At 32.3% G+C, this 18,043-nt stretch overlaps 1 protein-coding gene across 1 annotated transcript in view; it reads right to left on the bottom strand.

Moving 5' to 3' along the window:
• The window catches only part of LOC127730371 (uncharacterized), a 123,399-nt gene extending 110,535 nt beyond the window's left edge, over nt 1-12,864 (bottom strand). The window contains exon 1 of the mRNA XM_052238748.1: nt 12,756-12,864. Coding sequence (XP_052094708.1) covers nt 12,756-12,806 — 51 coding nt within the window. The 5' untranslated portion in view covers nt 12,807-12,864. The remainder of the gene's footprint in view (nt 1-12,755) is intronic.
• Nucleotides 12,865-18,043: the final 5,179 nt, after the last annotated feature.

Genomic DNA, 18,043 nt, shown 5'->3' with positions numbered 1-18,043 from the left:
AAATTATATCAAAATTATAGAAAACTTCATCGGCTCTAACTCAAAATATGGACAATTTCATGTTAAGGGGGTCTTCAAATCTTTTGACAGCTTCCGAAGTGCTAATTTTTAACATTTTTCAGCTGGACCAAATCACTACTTTACTTTAAAATTCATGACCCAATTTTTTTTACAGTGTCATTTCACCCCCCTACTTACTATTTGAGTCATAAAACATGGAGAAATAAATTTGGAAGGGGTATAAAAAAAATCGACAAGTAACACACTGTCCACACTAGGGACTATATTCGTGGACAACGAAAATCAAAGGACGATAACTGTGTACCCGGACCTAATAGGGTGGAAAAAGTTGACCAATCTTAATGAAACTTGGTATGACCAAAGCTTATTAAATTATAAGACTGCTTACAAAGTTTCATGGCAATAGGATATATATTATAGACAATATGACTAATTCTATATTCAACTTTGCGTGTTAAATTTAGACGTTAAAATTGAAAATTTTCAACTATCAATATTTGGGGCTTAAAAAATTAAAATATTGCAAAAAAATACTTTTGAAATGCCTTAATATGTAATATATTATGTATTAAAAGCTATAGAGTACTCATTTGATTTATCAGACTTATCATAATTATTAAAAAGTCAAATTTATATGAGCCTGTGGCTAAAAATGGAGGTTTTCCAATGAAGGGGGGCCTTACATGAAGATGTAATATTTTCCAGCAATTTTAAATTTGTAAAGCTTTTTGGTAAAAAATAATCCTTACATATGTATTTAATGTACTTTAAATGGAAAGAAAACTTACAAATAGCATATCACATTAGTTTAAAAGGGTCTTAGGCCAAGTAAGACTGAAAATAATTTAGGGTCAATTTAGGCCGTATCACATATTTACATTTAAAAATGCATATTGAAGCTATAGGAAATAAAATTTTGTGTCTTTTCTATCATTTCTTTACTCAGGTGACATGATACAATAAATCTGAGCACAAAAAGACTCTTGCATTCAACTTTTTTTGCAGACAGTATGGTCTGATACAAAGATTTTTCACTTTTTAGTGAAAAACATGCATGCAATTTTAGTCTCAACAGGCTTCTATTTGAACCACTTGCTATCCTACAGAAGAAAAGAAAGATATTATGTGACATAAAACAGGTACAAAAGACATTGTTAAGTGCTTTTTATACAAATTTAGTGAGGTCTTTATAATGGACTTCAACTTTTATGTTCCAAGCTCCTCACATTTAACTTGATCCAAACAGGGCGTTAGACGAGGACCATATATACAACACATTTTGCACATATTGTCTGAGATAATCTTCTTTTCTGTAGATTCAGAGTTCACAAATGAGTAATACAACTGGATTGAAGCATAGAAACACAAATATTGACACATAAAAACCTGTCAGATAGAAAGTTAGAATACCACTTATGCATCAAAATTGAAAAAGCTATGAAATGCTTATTTTGACCATAAAATGCCAAAATTGGTCATTTTTGCAGAAATTCTATCAAATAAAAGTTTAAATCCTTTAGTTTTATGCTATTTGATAAATTGACACCATCAAATCATTCAGGGAAGTTGCCAAAGTACAGATTCTATATTTCCTGATTTCACCTCTTAGGTCCGAGTACACAGTTATTTCGTAGTGCATTTCTTTTAGACAATAAATGAAAATTAAAAAAATCCCACCTGCGCTTTCTCAATAATATTTTTACAGTGTGTTGTACTACTTTTGGGACAAATTATATCAAAATTATAGAAAACTTCATCGGCTCTAACTCAAAATATGGACAATTTCATGTTAAGGGGGTCTTCAAATCTTTTGACAGCTTCCGAAGTGCTAATTTTTAACATTTTTCAGCTGGACCAAATCACTACTTTACTTTAAAATTCATGACCCAATTTTTTTTACAGTGTCATTTCACCCCCCTACTTACTATTTGAGTCATAAAACATGGAGAAATAAATTTGGAAGGGGTATAAAAAAAATCGACAAGTAACACACTGTCCACACTAGGGACTATATTCGTGGACAACGAAAATCAAAGGACGATAACTGTGTACCCAGACCTAATAGGGTGGAAAAAGTTGACCAATCTTAATGAAACTTGGTATGACCAAAGCTTATTAAATTATAAGACTGCTTACAAAGTTTCATGGCAATAGGATATATATTATAGACAATATGACTAATTCTATATTCAACTTTGCGTGTTAAATTTAGACGTTAAAATTGAAAATTTTCAACTATCAATATTTGGGGCTTAAAAAATTAAAATGTTGCAAAAAAATACTTTTGAAATGCCTTAATATGTAATATATTATGTATTAAAAGCTATAGAGTACTCATTTGATTTATCAGACTTATCATAATTATTAAAAAGTCAAATTTATATGAGCCTGTGGCTAAAAATGGAGGTTTTCCAATGAAGGGGGGCCTTACATGAAGATGTAATATTTTCCAGCAATTTTAAATTTGTAAAGCTTTTTGGTAAAAAATAATCCTTACATATGTATTTAATGTACTTTAAATGGAAAGAAAACTTACAAATAGCATATCACATTAGTTTAAAAGGGTCTTAGGCCAAGTAAGACTGAAAATAATTTAGGGTCAATTTAGGCCGTATCACATATTTACATTTAAAAATGCATATTGAAGCTATAGGAAATAAAATTTTGTGTCTTTTCTATCATTTCTTTACTCAGGTGACATGATACAATAAATCTGAGCACAAAAGACTCTTGCATTCAACTTTTTTTGCAGACAGTATGGTCTGATACAAAGATTTTTCACTTTTTAGTGAAAAACATGCATGCAATTTTAGTCTCAACAGGCTTCTATTTGAACCACTTGCTATCCTACAGAAGAAAAGAAAGATATTATGTGACATAAAACAGGTACAAAAGACATTGTTAAGTGCTTTTTATACAAATTTAGTGAGGTCTTTATAATGGACTTCAACTTTTATGTTCCAAGCTCCTCACATTTAACTTGATCCAAACAGGGCGTTAGACGAGGACCATATATACAACACATTTTGCACATATTGTCTGAGATAATCTTCTTTTCTGTAGATTCAGAGTTCACAAATGAGTAATACAACTGGATTGAAGCATAGAAACACAAATATTGACACATAAAAACCTGTCAGATAGAAAGTTAGAATGCCACTTATGCATCAAAATTGAAAAAGCTATGAAATGCTTATTTTGACCATAAAATGCCAAAATTGGTCATTTTTGCAGAAATTCTATCAAATAAAAGTTTAAATCCTTTAGTTTTATGCTATTTGATAAATTGACACCATCAAATCATTCAGGGAAGTTGCAAAAGTACAGATTCTATATTTCCTGATTTCACCTCTTAGGTCCGAGTACACAGTTATTTCGTAGTGCATTTCTTTTAGACAATAAATGAAAATTATAAAAATCCCACCTGCGCTTTCTCAATAATATTTTTACAGTGTGTTGTACTACTTTTGGGACAAATTATATCAAAATTATAGAAAACTTCATCGGCTCTAACTCAAAATATGGACAATTTCATGTTAAGGGGGTCTTCAAATCTTTTGACAGCTTCCGAAGTGCTAATTTTTAACATTTTTCAGCTGGACCAAATCACTACTTTACTTTAAAATTCATGACCCAATTTTTTTTACAGTGTCATTTCACCCCCCTACTTACTATTTGAGTCATAAAACATGGAGAAATAAATTTGGAAGGGGTATAAAAAAAATCGACAAGTAACACACTGTCCACACTAGGGACTATATTCGTGGACAACGAAAATCAAAGGACGATAACTGTGTACCCGGACCAGTTTTGATGTAAATAGGCAATAAGCAGATCTCATCATTCTGAACATTTTTGCAAATGTCGGATTTTCTTTATCTATATTGGTTTTCAAGATAATAGACAAAACTAGCATTTTACCTCTATGTTCTATTTTCAGCCATGTCAGCCATCTTGTATGGCAGGCGGGGTCATCGGACACATTGTTTAAACTAGATACCCTAATGATGGTTGTGGCCAAGTTTGGTTAAATTTGGTCCAGTAGTTTCTGAGGGGAAGGTTTTTGTAAAAGTTAATGACGACGGACGACGACAGACAACTGTGGACGACGAAGACATACGCTAAGTGATAAGAAAAGCTCACTTGGCTCTATTTTCAAATAACTGATCATATGTGTACATCTATCAAATCATGTGCACAAGTCTTTACTATCATGAAAATAATATACTGGAATTGGATATAAATATGATATTTTCCCAGTTTTCAGCTATTTTTCATTAAAAATCATTTGTTAACCCTAAAACATTAAATACTGCAATCATTGATATGTGCTGATATTCATATCTTGTGCAGACAGGTTCACTTCAGTAAAAAAAATGATTAAGTTACATATTTTCTGTGGAATTAGACAAAATATGATATGTTTTTTTCTGTAACAATTTCCTGTTTTCCTTTATCATTTTAATATTAAAGCAGTATTTTACCTAACTGCAAAACGTAGCTCCTATTGTCTGCATAGATGAAAACAAAATCACAAAGACAAAACAAAATCATAAAGACCATAAGAGCTACGGTTCCGCATCTAGATTTTACAAAAACAATATCAATTTTCTCATGCTTCAAGCAACAGTTGAGATGTGTCGATTTCTTTTTATATCTTGTGTGAGGGGTGGAAGGAGGGGTCTCATCCTGAATTTCTTAGGAAAAAAATGCCAAATCCTGAAATCATGTGAAAGTATTTGGCTATTCCTGAATTCCAGCAATTAAACAGCTCAATCTCAATGTATACCGAAAAGGTCCTATCGCCCCTACAATGTATTGTGCAGATAAGTTTACTGTTATGAAAAATTATAAATTCATTTCTGTTGCAATTACTTTGAGTATTGGCCATATTTGAGCTAGATTAATTGGACTAGCATACAAAAAAACTATAAATGTAGATGTTAGATAGGTTTCAATATGACATAATTTGAGTTTGAGTTATTTTCCTCTTGTCACCATTTTGGAGGGGTAAATGGTGGATTTTCCAAATTGACTGACCAAATTGTAACATGCTGTACAAACAATTTTTATAAAAGATCATTACTAGATGGTATTGATGAACCAATCAAGGCTAAAAGAAATTAAAATTGTTTAGAAAACAACTTTTTTATAAAGTCTAATGGTCAGTATAACAAATTGAATTTGGCTGATTTATGAAGGTAGCTGTGCAAGCAGACATCCAACATGGCAACAAACGGTAACTCTTGCTTAAATTGTGTCAATTGAAACCTTAGACTGCGTCCCGTTGTCCAGCAAAAGTTGTTTTCCACGTTGAACGTTTTTTTATTACCTTTGACATTATGCATATACAATGATATATATGTAATTCAGTAGCCTATAAAACATTTAATATGTGCTACTTGAATATTGATTGTATGTCCTGTAAATGTATATATGTTGCTAGAAAAGATTGATCCTAGCCAAGGATTTGTAAATCACAGAGGGGGGGGGGGGGGGGGGGTGTAACTTCCTATTAATGGGTATACAGGGATATGCCAAAAATATGGGTCATAATTTTGCGAGATTAAATATATAGAAATGACCCTCCTTTTTAATGACATCCTATATTAAAATGCATTTTCGTTCGATAACTGTTCTGATTTGGGGTATTACCTTAACATATCATATATAAATATGTTATTGAGAATTGTACATTATTAATGGTCAATTATTATATTAAATTAAATCAATTCATTTGAAAGTTCACCTTTCAAATAAATTCCCAAATGGACCCAGGAAATTTGTCACCTGATTTTATCTTCAGTAATGTTTTATTTTAAATATAGGTCATTCTTTCGTAAATATTTATATAACTATTATATATAAGGTACTGCATTTCAGTGAATGTTATATTAAAATGAGCAATAATGGCACACCCCTACCAAAAAAATATTGAATTTACCCCCCTGTGATGTGTTGTATCAGAGACATAAATACACTGTGTCTAGGTGACCGAGTGGTCTAGAGCGCTGGACACAGTGCAGGCTGTGTTGTCTCCATATCCCAATAGCACGAGTTTGAATCCCTGCGAGGGAAGAACAAAAATTGCTTCTGCAAATTTGCAGATTTAACATTGTTGTGCTGGTATTTAGAGTAATCAATATGTCTCTGGTTGTATATAGTGTTATAAAATACAAATCCTTGTCCTATCTGTTATCTTATTAAGGTTCATGTGGACCCTTTGGATAAATGGCTGCGTTTTCACCTCAAAATTTATTCTAAATACGGACAAACCTTTAACCTGTGCATCTGAAAAAGTTTTAAGGAATAGCATCACTGTGTCTAAACTACCCTGGCAAAAAATGTTTAGACTCGATGGTATCTTAATATCCGGCACTGTGACGGAACATCAATAGACAGAGAAAAGGTAGGTTTCTGTTTATTTATTTGTTATTTTTATGATATCAAAGAATATGTATAGATTATTACATGGCATTTTTCATATCAGACCCTTTATCGGCCTCAGGTCATGATATCAGCCCAAGAGCCGCAGGCTCGAGGGCTGATATCATGAACGAGGGCCGATAAAGGGTCTGATATGATAAATGACATGTAATTATCTTTTTATCATATACTTTAACAGAAGAAATACAGACAAGAACTATTAATTAAAATTTTGTCTTTCCATGAATTTTTAGATAATAATTTACAGACAACCAAATACAAATGTCTTAACTTTTATTGTTTTTATTGATATTACAAGCATTTTATTTATCTTGTCACAACATGTTCTTAGTTTGATTTTTGCTCCTCAACTATTTTGTGGAAAGTCTTAAATCACTTGCGGTTTTCCGCACTGTGTTGTCGTTTTCGAACAAATTTCCGGAAATGCACGACGTTGCATGTGATAAACGTCACGGAAATTAACGGAAAGGCATGTGATAACATTCCAGAAGCAGTCAATAAAGGTTCCTTTATCAGGCTGCTGAGGAAATTCTTAGGAATCTGAAAAATAAACCTAGTAATCCTTTCATAGCCTTTTAATATTTTTAAATGTTATTGAACTGTAAAATTTTAGTAATATTTTATACAAGTATATGATAGATATACATATATAACTATTTTCTATTGTGAGATGTAATATTTTCTACACCCGTTCTAAATTAACGGAGAAATAAGTAAAAATGCACATCAAAATGACAAATTGAGTGAACCTTGCCTCGAATTTGTTTAACTTCTCGTTAAATAGTTCATATTGTACGGAAAGAAAGATATTGACATGGAGATTGCAAAACTATTCACTTTGAGCACCTCACTACTTGTATTTGTGTGTATGGCACGAAAGAAATGGGGCATGTCAAAATGGAAGCACCTGGTTTTGTCAATGTTGTTTATTAAACAATGACCAGGTTTTGTCTATGTATAGAACCCGGTTTTGTTTGGTTTTGAAACCACAAATTTATGTAAAGCAATGTTAACACAGATCTGAATATTGTCCCAAAAAATTCAAAATATATGTTATTGTAAAACAAACCTGTCGTGTTAAAATTTATTTTAAATGGGCACTTTCGAAATAGGTAGTACACATTTTCCTAATGTTGTACGTATCCCTTATTGCACTTATCTTCGAACTAAGTTTAAATGGAATATAAATACTTAATAGAATGCATTTACATTGATTCTTTTATAACATTATGATGTTTGTTTACAATACTAGTATGTAATGGTGTAAAAATAAGAAGATGTGGTATGATTGTGTCACCATATTAATTTATTTAAAGAGCAAAGCTAGAATGTTTTACTATACTTAACGCTTTGTTTACAATATTTACTATAATTAATTCATTGACGAACAGTCAGAAACAGACTTTAGTCTATACTATTCTGCACGAAATAATCATGTATGCAACCCCGCCAGATTTTCTTGTACTATATATACTATGTTACTCGCGTACTAATGCGAGTTTTCACACTTGTGCACGCACATAACATAGCTAATTTTCTCTATATATAGCTGTTTTCAAATATTATACAAAACTTTCATTTCCTCCCCATATTTTCTATTTTTAGCCATGTCGGCCATCTTGGTTGACAAGCGGGGTCATCCAAAACTTTTAAACTAAATACCCGTACGACGATTACAAAACAGTAAAACATAAGTTCGTTAGAACTTTTAAAACCTACATAAGATTGTGGATAAGGTTTGTTAAATGTAGCCCAGTAATTTTAGAGATGTATGTAAAAGTGTAAGACGACGAACGACGGACTACGGGTGAAGTGATGAAAAAGGCTCATTTCTCCCTTTGAGTCAGGTGAGCTTATAAAACCAACCAAGAATCCCAAACAAGATTGCATCGTTCTTGAATTTAAAAAAAAATGTCTAACAATTCATAATTAAGGCTTATACGAACAAGATAAACTAATCAGACATGGCAAAACACATTCACTTGCGTTTTTTCAAAAAAATTAACAAAAATAATTTATACAAGAGTGTACGCACTGACATGTTGCGACTGCTTGAATGATCGTAATTGAATTTAGTTTGAAGGTCTGTAAAATATACAATTTAATAAAGGTATCACATAAACTGAACATAAAAAGTCAAGGTCTGATGAAACCTGCCAGACAGACATGAACACATTAAAACCAACCAACCAACCAAAAAAAAACACCTAACATTTACAAATTAATCAAGAAAATAAGTTCAAGGTCACATAAAGAGTCATGTGGCCATTCGAGCAAATATAATTGACCTATTACTTATGGCATTAGAGATACAGATTTGAACACCAAATGTTAATCTTGATCACAGATATCATAATTAGTGTCTTATTCACTTGATAAAAAAAAATAACAATTTTGTTAGGAAATCGCTGAACTATGAAAATGAGGTCAAGGGCAATGGACATATGACGGATAGAAACATCATAACATAAAATATTTGTGTGCGAGGTATGTTGTAGTCAGGCCTTCTAACTTCTGAAGTATGAAGCTTCATACAAATAGTTTAAGCCGCCACAAATTTGCATTCCTTGTTCTCGCATTCCGACGATTCCAAAATATCAATGTGATATTTAGAATAAACATGATAATCCTACTCACATACATCCAATTTTTTGCGGGTGTCCCTGTTTTCTTATTTCTGATAAAAATTTTAAGTTTGTTACGATTAGGTTATATAACATCTGTGGCAAATCCATGGGGCGTAAAGGTCCCACGGCCCCACCCCCACCTTTGATGGACAAAAATATTAAATGAATTTTTTCTGTTTTTTTAAGCATAAAATCGTCCATAAAATTGTTCGCTTTGCTGTTTGAATTATGCCCACTTTGCAAAAATTAGCCTGGGATCCTGGCTCACTGCTCGACGAAGTATTAGATTCGGTCAGGATGCCAGGCTATGAAAAAATCTGAGTCCGTCCCTATATATTGTCAATAATATATTGACCAACGTCAATGTACGATATCATAACACAATGGAGAGATAACAGAACCGTTTATTTATAGAACTATTAATAAAATAATCATTATTGCATTTTCTCGATGACCTGAGACTATTATACTACTTAGTATCACATAGTTACAATTAGGGATAAATACATTTGATTTTTAACGCATGAATATTGTAATCCTTTTCTCCCCATAAACATTCATTTTCTATGGCGATTCTGCATGCATATACATATGTCTTATTATCATGTCTTATAATGAACATTTAGCCTTAAGAGGATTTATTTTAAACGATCATAGGAAAGATTACATCCCTAGGTAGATTGGATTCCTTATAAAGATAACCATCCTGCTGTGCAAGAAAATCACATATCAAATATGTGTGCTTCAATTTTTAAGACCGCAAACTCTCTAAATTCAAGTTTAAACACTTAAATTTACATAATTCATGTAAAAAAACATAAAGAGCTTGTACCTCAATTTGCGTTATACCCTTCATTTCTATCTATTTCGCAGTTAAAATAATTTTTTTTAAATGCAAAGCAAAATTATAATTATTTTTGTTCCAATAAAGTGCAAATTTAAGTGTTTACAGATACAAATAGATAATAAGTTGTCCCCTGCAAGAAATCGTGTTCCAACGAGCTATCAAACTCCTTTTAAACGCTGAAGTTCAATTATCATTTTTATGCGATTTTGCATTTTTTTCTTTGACAAAACGGAGTTCTGCCTTGTGAAATCTAGGACAAAACTGGGTTGTACACATTGACAAAACCGGGTGTTTCCATTTTGACATGACCCATTTCTTTTGTGCCATACAAACAAATACAAGTATTAAGGTGCTAAAGGTGACTAGTTTTGCAATCTCCATGTCAATATCTTTCTTTCCATACAATGTGAACAATTTAACGAGAAATTAAACAAATTCGAGGCAAGGTTCACTCAATTTGTCATTTTGACATGCATTATTACTTATTTCTCCGTTAATTTAGAACGGGTGTAGAAAATATTACATCTCACAATAGAAAATAGTTATATATGTATATATATTCTTTGATATCATAAAAATAACAAATAAATAAACAGAAACCTAACTTTTCTCTGTCTATTGATGTTCCGTCACAGTGCCGGATATTAAGATACCATCGAGTCCAAACATTTTTTGCCGGGGTAGTTTAGACACAGTGAGCATGCCCTAGATAAATAAAATTCAAATGCATTGTATGTTTTAGAAAATTTAAAGCTTAACTGGATTTTGCAGTGCACTTTTCTTCGTCCCTGCAGAAGGGCATGCAGAAGGGGATAAAATTAACAAACAGTTGAGTTTCACTTGATATGGTCCACTCAGGTACACTTTAAATCACCAATTATTGTCAGGTAACTATTGTCCATCTATTGTCCATGTCAATCAATACAGTTCTCTTCAATTATTACCTGTGGGGAAGTTCTCAAACCTCTTTCACAACTTAGTTTATTTTGGCATCTTCTGGAGGAATGAAAAAAAGTGCACTGCAAAATCCTGTCAAGTTTTTAATTTACCCAACTACAAAGGTAGGGGAATCTACATGTAAGGGAAGTGAAACATATGGAACATCGTGAAAGCATCTCTATACTTTAATAAGTAGTTGTCTTGGTACATATAAAAATGAAAACAACACTTAATAAATTCCACGCACATTACTGATAAAAATTTCACCTATCGGAAATTCTCTTTTTATTTCATATAAAAACATATTTTTAATAAAAAAAAAATCTACTGAAGATATTTTCTGTCTGAATTGAATGATTTTTTTCTGGCCCTTAAATACAGAAAAATCTGCAGTTTCTTCCATTAATTGTGAAATATATTTATGATTTATACTTTTTGTAAAAGACAAATATGAATTTCTGCACGAAAAATCATATGGCTATATAGGAAATCAAAGTACTGAAGTACTGAACATCGGACTATGATGGCCGCAAGTTCTTGTGGATGGTCACAAGCACTTGTCTCAGAAAAAAAAATCACATCTGTATACTGAAAGTGAGGTTAATGTACAGAGATATATTTTTCTCTGAGACAAGTTCGTGCGTGGATAATGAATAAATGACAGGGAATTCAACGCCACCGTAATAACTATTATATTGTAGTGATACAAATCAGTATACTCTGGTTTGTTGTTATATATTATGTTAATGTTTGTATATAACAGTTACATGTATAAAATATAATTTTCATCCATTTGTATATCATTCTGTTTTACTATTCTAATAATAGTGCAGTGCAAGTGCATGGTGGACACTCTTCTGTAATCATATGATTTTTCTATTAGATTGGATTTGAGCAGGCATTCATATTTTCCCGCAAAACGTTCTTGATATATTCTTCCGCATGCGTTAACACAATTTTCCGTACGTGTGCATAGATATTATCAATGCCGGATTTTTTACTTATATGTATATTTCTAACGACACAACATTTTCATATTATTAATTTATGTTCTAAACAAAAATATTTTATGAGTATTCATTTAAGAAATGAATTTATAACAAGCGATAAGGAATGTTATTTTGCACTCGATAATGTCCGCGTATTTATAGGTCGGTTACCAGTCATACACGAAAGTTACGTAAGTAGAAATATCGTCGGCAACAATACATCAGAATGCCCTCACGGTCATCGCGATGTAAAAAGTACACCTTATTTCAATATTTGTATCATGACAAATAATGATTTCCCAGTAATCAAAAATATTTCATAATAACCATACAATTCTGTGTTGTATATGTCTCTCTTTCGACCTTTATATGACCAGAGTAATACATGAGATTGACATCTCCGTTTACTAGCGAAAAACAGAACACGTGGCTCTCTTATTATTTTTCAAACAACTTTTTTAACGAATTGACAGTCACTCTGATCTGGGACCATATGCATGAATTTATCTTTTAGCCCTGAGACCTCTGCGCTCACTTTGTTAAAAGGTCAACATTGCGGCTCGCACGTCGGATTTACTAAAATCTGGCGTGCGAAATCGTTTTAAAAATGTAATATTCTGGTCGGAACCTAATTAGTGTTATTTTCAAAGTAAAAGATAAATTTAAAGAATACAGAAATAAAGACCCCCATCCAGACCCTACTGAATATTCACCACTTTTCTTGTAGTTATCTTGAGATTTCTATAACACAAATCAAATTATAAATTGTTATACGGTAATCTCAGGGTTACCCTTGATATAGTATACAAGTGTACTTTGGATTAAGGTTAGAGGTAAAAGAAAATTGTTTCTATTCATGATATCCGTAATATAAAGTGCGTTTACCCTCTCCAGCTTTGATTTGTCCAGAGCACTTGTTTCAAGATCCGTTACCATATTAAACTGGCGTTTGACATCTTCATCATGAAAGTTTTGCCAGCTGAATTCGGACGCATTTTCTGCAGCCATTTGCGTAAACTTCGAAGATTCTAATGATACATGAACCTGAAATAAAAGTATAGTTGTAAATGAAATGTACGTATGTAGCAGGCTAATATTCAATTAATGATAAAAAAAAGTAAGCCGTGAAGATACCAAGAAGCAATAACAAATTAGTCACACGATATCACGAACAGGAGAAAAGAGAAGAAGTAAAAACAAATAACTATCCACAAAATAGATCAATTGAAAACTAAAGACTGACGTAGGTCTATATAAAAATAACTCTCCACCAGATGACGTAGAATTAAACTAGTCCTCCAAAAAAAGAAACTTGAACTGTCTTGAATTCACGCTAGCTACATTTACTCCAATCTGAAAAGTCCTTTGATTTATTTATACCATGGACATATTATATTGATATTGTCAATATAACACTCCCAGTTGTTTTTGATGGGTTTTTATTTTTTTTTTTGGGGGGGGGGGGGGGGGTGGGGGTGTAGTAATAAAATCAGTGACATTTCAACATTTACAGTATGAAACGGAGACATGAATACAACAGCTTTTTTCAGGAAAGAAAAACTCTTTTAACCTACACTGTATTATGCAATATCTGTTCAGACTGTCTTACATTCCGATCATTTTATTGCCGAACTTGGCAATTTTGGTTGTTATGATACTTCTATGGTAGAGATTTGAAAACGTTATTTAGAACTTAAAATTGCTGTTTATGACAGTTTAATACAATATCACAGTTTTAAATGTTTCTGTAAAACATTCCAGCCAAAGTTTGAATCTGAACAAACAGTGCATAACTTTTATAAGGACCAAATTTTTGTTTCCGTGAAGAATTTCCTTTCCTGCCTTTTGCAGTTTTGGACAGTCTTTAGGCGTATTTAATGTGGTCACTCGTTTCAGACATATAACGTAATATTGATAGAAACTCAGATTATCGGTCTACCCCGCTCTGCCTGTATCACTCTGCTCAGCTTTTCATAAAATTTCACGTCAAAAACGTCGATGAAACATAGAAAAACTATTGAGTCTATCATCGTCCTGAACATGCATGAAATATATGCAACTGGAACGGTTAAGCTACCAACAATCAATCAATCAATTGATTCTATCATGACAAACACAGAAATACAATCCGATAAATTTTCATTATATTGAAATTGTAAATATTAGCTGCTCGACAAAGTATGACTTTTTTTATACTTTTTTATACTCTTTCGCTGGGCTCACTCAACAAAACGCTTCATAGTTGATAAATTGTATAGCAACCGAATAAATGGCACATACACACATGAAACTGTGACACAATGGATTTTACTACTTAAAAGTTTGATGGCTCTGAAAATATCCCTGGTGTTAAAATAAAATCAGGGAAAATTGGAAACACTTCTAGTTGAAACTCCATAATTTAAAACAAATGACAAACAGAAACCACGATTTAAAAAGATTGTCAAATAGTTACTGTATTAACGTTTATCATAGATGTAAGATATTCTACAACATTAAAATCAAGGAAAGTTTGGGTATAATATTTCAAATTTATTAATGAAAATCAAGAAAAAATCATACTTACAGATATATTTTGGTTATAATCAGTTATATTGGTATTCCAATTCCAAGCTGCAACAGAGTCACTGTAATAAATTTCAGATGCCCTTTTATTATATTCCTTTAGCCATTGTTTAGCTTGGGTTTCGTCATCTGATGGATCTGCTGGGGCACCCGAACACACAGCGATTAAGTATACGCCTAGGGCCAGTAGACGTGCAAAATTTATAGCATCTCGCAACAGGAACGAGTTTAATAGAGACATTGTTATAAGAAACTAATATCCGATTTTTCTTCACAAAAGCACCATAACTATATTTCCTTTGTGGATGAATTTTAAGCGATATACCTAATAAAACACTATAATCAATACTGAATTTAAACACGTTGCGTAAAAAGTCCAGTCCAGTCAAAATTTCTAACAGTAATATTCAACCCGAAGCTAAGAAGTGATAACAGAAATCGTAATACAAAACACATCGGAGTATAGAAGATAATCAACTTAGTAACCAACGATAAGATCTTTTTATTTCTTTTGACAAGATATTTACCATAGGATAGTACTAGTCAAGTCTGATTTACACTTTGGTATTCTGTAGTTCAATTAATTGTAAAGACAGTTGATATAATTTATACCCGACACTGGATTTTTTTCTATGATTGTCAACAGTTACGTTCAGTATTTGACAGATACTTGCTTAGTATATCAAGTTTGTTTTTCTGCGCAGAACCCGTTTACGCTTTAGTTATTTCACAAGACGTTGAACAATAAACTGTACATTTTTCTGTATTCTGATATTTCTCAAATTCTATCAACAAAAGGTTTCCCTCTTTGTCCCTCGCAACTAGATAAGATTATAGCTGAAATATTAATTTAAAGTGATCTTTAATCATATATACATCATAAAATGTATCTTTAATTTTCTTAAAAACCACAGTGCTATAAAAATTGACTTCAAGTTTATAATTATGACTGACTTAACATAATTTTATCTTTTTAAATTATACACAAAAAACGCGTTCATGTGGTATCGTCTTGCAAACACATATTGTGTTTTGATAACTTGGAAATGATATGGAAATTTTACACAATAGAAAAGTACAAATGTACAAATGTGTAAAAAGAAATTTTTCACTTTGGAGGTAATTAAAATGTCCTTCTTGTTCATAAACACATGAAAGGCATCAGAAACAGATGTGGTTAAGGTCAAATGTCATCATTTCTAACTGACTGCATGGAAAACAGCATAAATATTTTTTTACGCAGAGTGCAAATAAATACGAGCATGAGTTAGCTCATCTCAACACAGGTGCTTATTCCAGCGCACATTTTCTTTAAAATGACCATTGCACCGTCACCATGGGGTTCATTTTTTAAAAAAATGCGGCTTGTGTATTCAAATGATCAAAATGAAATCAGCCCTTTCCATTCTCTATGATATTGATCTACGAACCAAAACCAAAAGATCATAGATTTATAGAACACATCAATGCCCGATTCAGACTGGGCACCCAAGATAGACTTAAAGACAACCGTCAGAATTAATTTTTAAAATGTTTAATTGTCTTGGAAACAGAAAATGGTAAAACATACTCTCAGATCTGTACTTTGTGTCTTTTTTTGTTGTGAGGGATGTATAAATTCCCTGTTCGGTCTGTGTTTTTGTTAGATGTGTTCCTGCTTTGTATCGATCTGATAAGCTAAGCCCCTTTCAAATGATTTTTATAGTTTGTACTTATGTTTTACTGTTACACCACTGTCCCAGTTTAAGAGAGGGCTGAGCGCTCACACACATTTTTAACCCCGCAACATTATGTATGTGCCTGTCCCAAGTCAGGAGCCTGTAGTTCAAGGGTTGTCATTGGTTCATGTCTGTCATATTTGTTTTTCGTAAATTGTTTTGTTACTAATAAGGCCGTTACCTTTTCTCAATTGAATTGTTTCATACTTTTCATGTCGGACCTTTCATAGCCGACTAAACGGTATGAGCTTTTCTTTTTCATTGTTGAAGGTCTTGAAGCCATTACGGATATAAAAAAGAAGATGTGGTATGATTGCCAATGAGACAACTATCCACAAGAGATCAAATGACACAGAAATTAACAACTATAGGTCACCGTACGGCCATCAACAATGAGCAAAGCCCATACCGCACATGCAGTCAGCTATAAAAGGCCACAAAATGACAATGTAAAACAATTCAAACGAGAAAACTAACGGCCTAATTTATGTTCAAAAAATGAACGAATAACAAATATGTAACACATAAACAAACGACAATGCCTATAATTGCTTACATCCACTTCATTTGAACTTTGGTGGATAGTTGGTAATCATACCACAACTTCTTATTTGTATACGATGATGATGAGGAGAAGGAGGAGGATTGACCGAAACACTGTGTCTGGTTTTTAACGTGTTAGTTCACAAGATTATAGTCTGCGGAAAGACATGCCATAATATCCTGACATTTTTAGACTCCGAGCCGACCAGTCTATGGTCTTACCGCTTGCCGCGTGCTTAGCAGAGAAGCCTCTAGTATGACCCGGCCTGTGGACGAATCCACGACCCCTACACTCGACTCGATCATGTTACCACGAGATCAGCGAGGCGGAATATCAAATTAAATTGGAAAACTGTTAACATAATCAACGTTCTGCAAACATAAATGAAATAAACAACAACTTATTTGCCAATTTATATGAAGACAAGAAACCTCAAAATATTCTATACTAAAGATAATTGAGTTATAATTTCAAAATATTGATTGATTGTTGATTGCTTTACGTCCAGTGGCAAATATTTCATGCATGTTCAGGATGATAATTTCAACAGAGGAAATAAAGGTAATCTATAATAATCGGCAGTATTTCAATATTCATTTATATCTTAATTCAAATATTTTTTGATTTTTATTTTCTTGTTTATAGGAGAAAATATATTGCTTCTCTGACGATAAAAGATCGAGAATAAAAAGAAATACGTCCATTCTCAGCGATCGGAATCAATCTTTTACTTTTCAGAGAAAGGTAGTTTACAAAGAGATAAATGAACGATATACATTGTTTACTTATGATATTGAAATTGTTATCATTTACTAATTATCTCTCCATTCAGTATCTTATACAATTTGTTTAATTATCGTCCAAAATAATCTTTAGATATACAACTCAACAGCTGTGATTGCAGAATAAACTGCTTTATTTATACTGATATATATTAATTTTATGGGTGGAGTTTCTAAGAATACAACGCCTCACCAAATTCACCATAGATATCACTGTAAAATTCAGTTGAAATTGGTCTTATTGTTTTAGTTAGATATCATGAAAAATTGAGAATGTAGAAAAAAATATCCACAAGAGCAGTAACGTCGTCATATCTAGGAGCGTTTAGTAAAGTGACTTTGTCATGGTTTGGTCCAATTGGTCGTGGTTTGGTTAGGTCTTTCCCCGAAAGATTACCTATTTCTCTACAAATAAGCATACAAAAAGTAAATAAGATGTTTTATTCAATGTTTTACGTCAAACTTTCAATATCTAAATGGTGGTTGTTGAATAATATCGAAAACTGACATGGTTTGGTTAAGCAATTCAGATATATAGCTTTCACGAAACTATTGATAATTTAT

The sequence above is a fragment of the Mytilus californianus genome, unplaced genomic scaffold, assembly GCF_021869535.1.
Source record: "Mytilus californianus isolate M0D057914Y unplaced genomic scaffold, xbMytCali1.0.p SCAF_2, whole genome shotgun sequence".
Lineage (NCBI taxonomy): Eukaryota > Metazoa > Mollusca > Bivalvia > Mytilida > Mytilidae > Mytilus > Mytilus californianus.
Note: the sequence above shows the minus strand (reverse complement) of the source record. Positions and strands in the feature narration are given on the sequence as shown.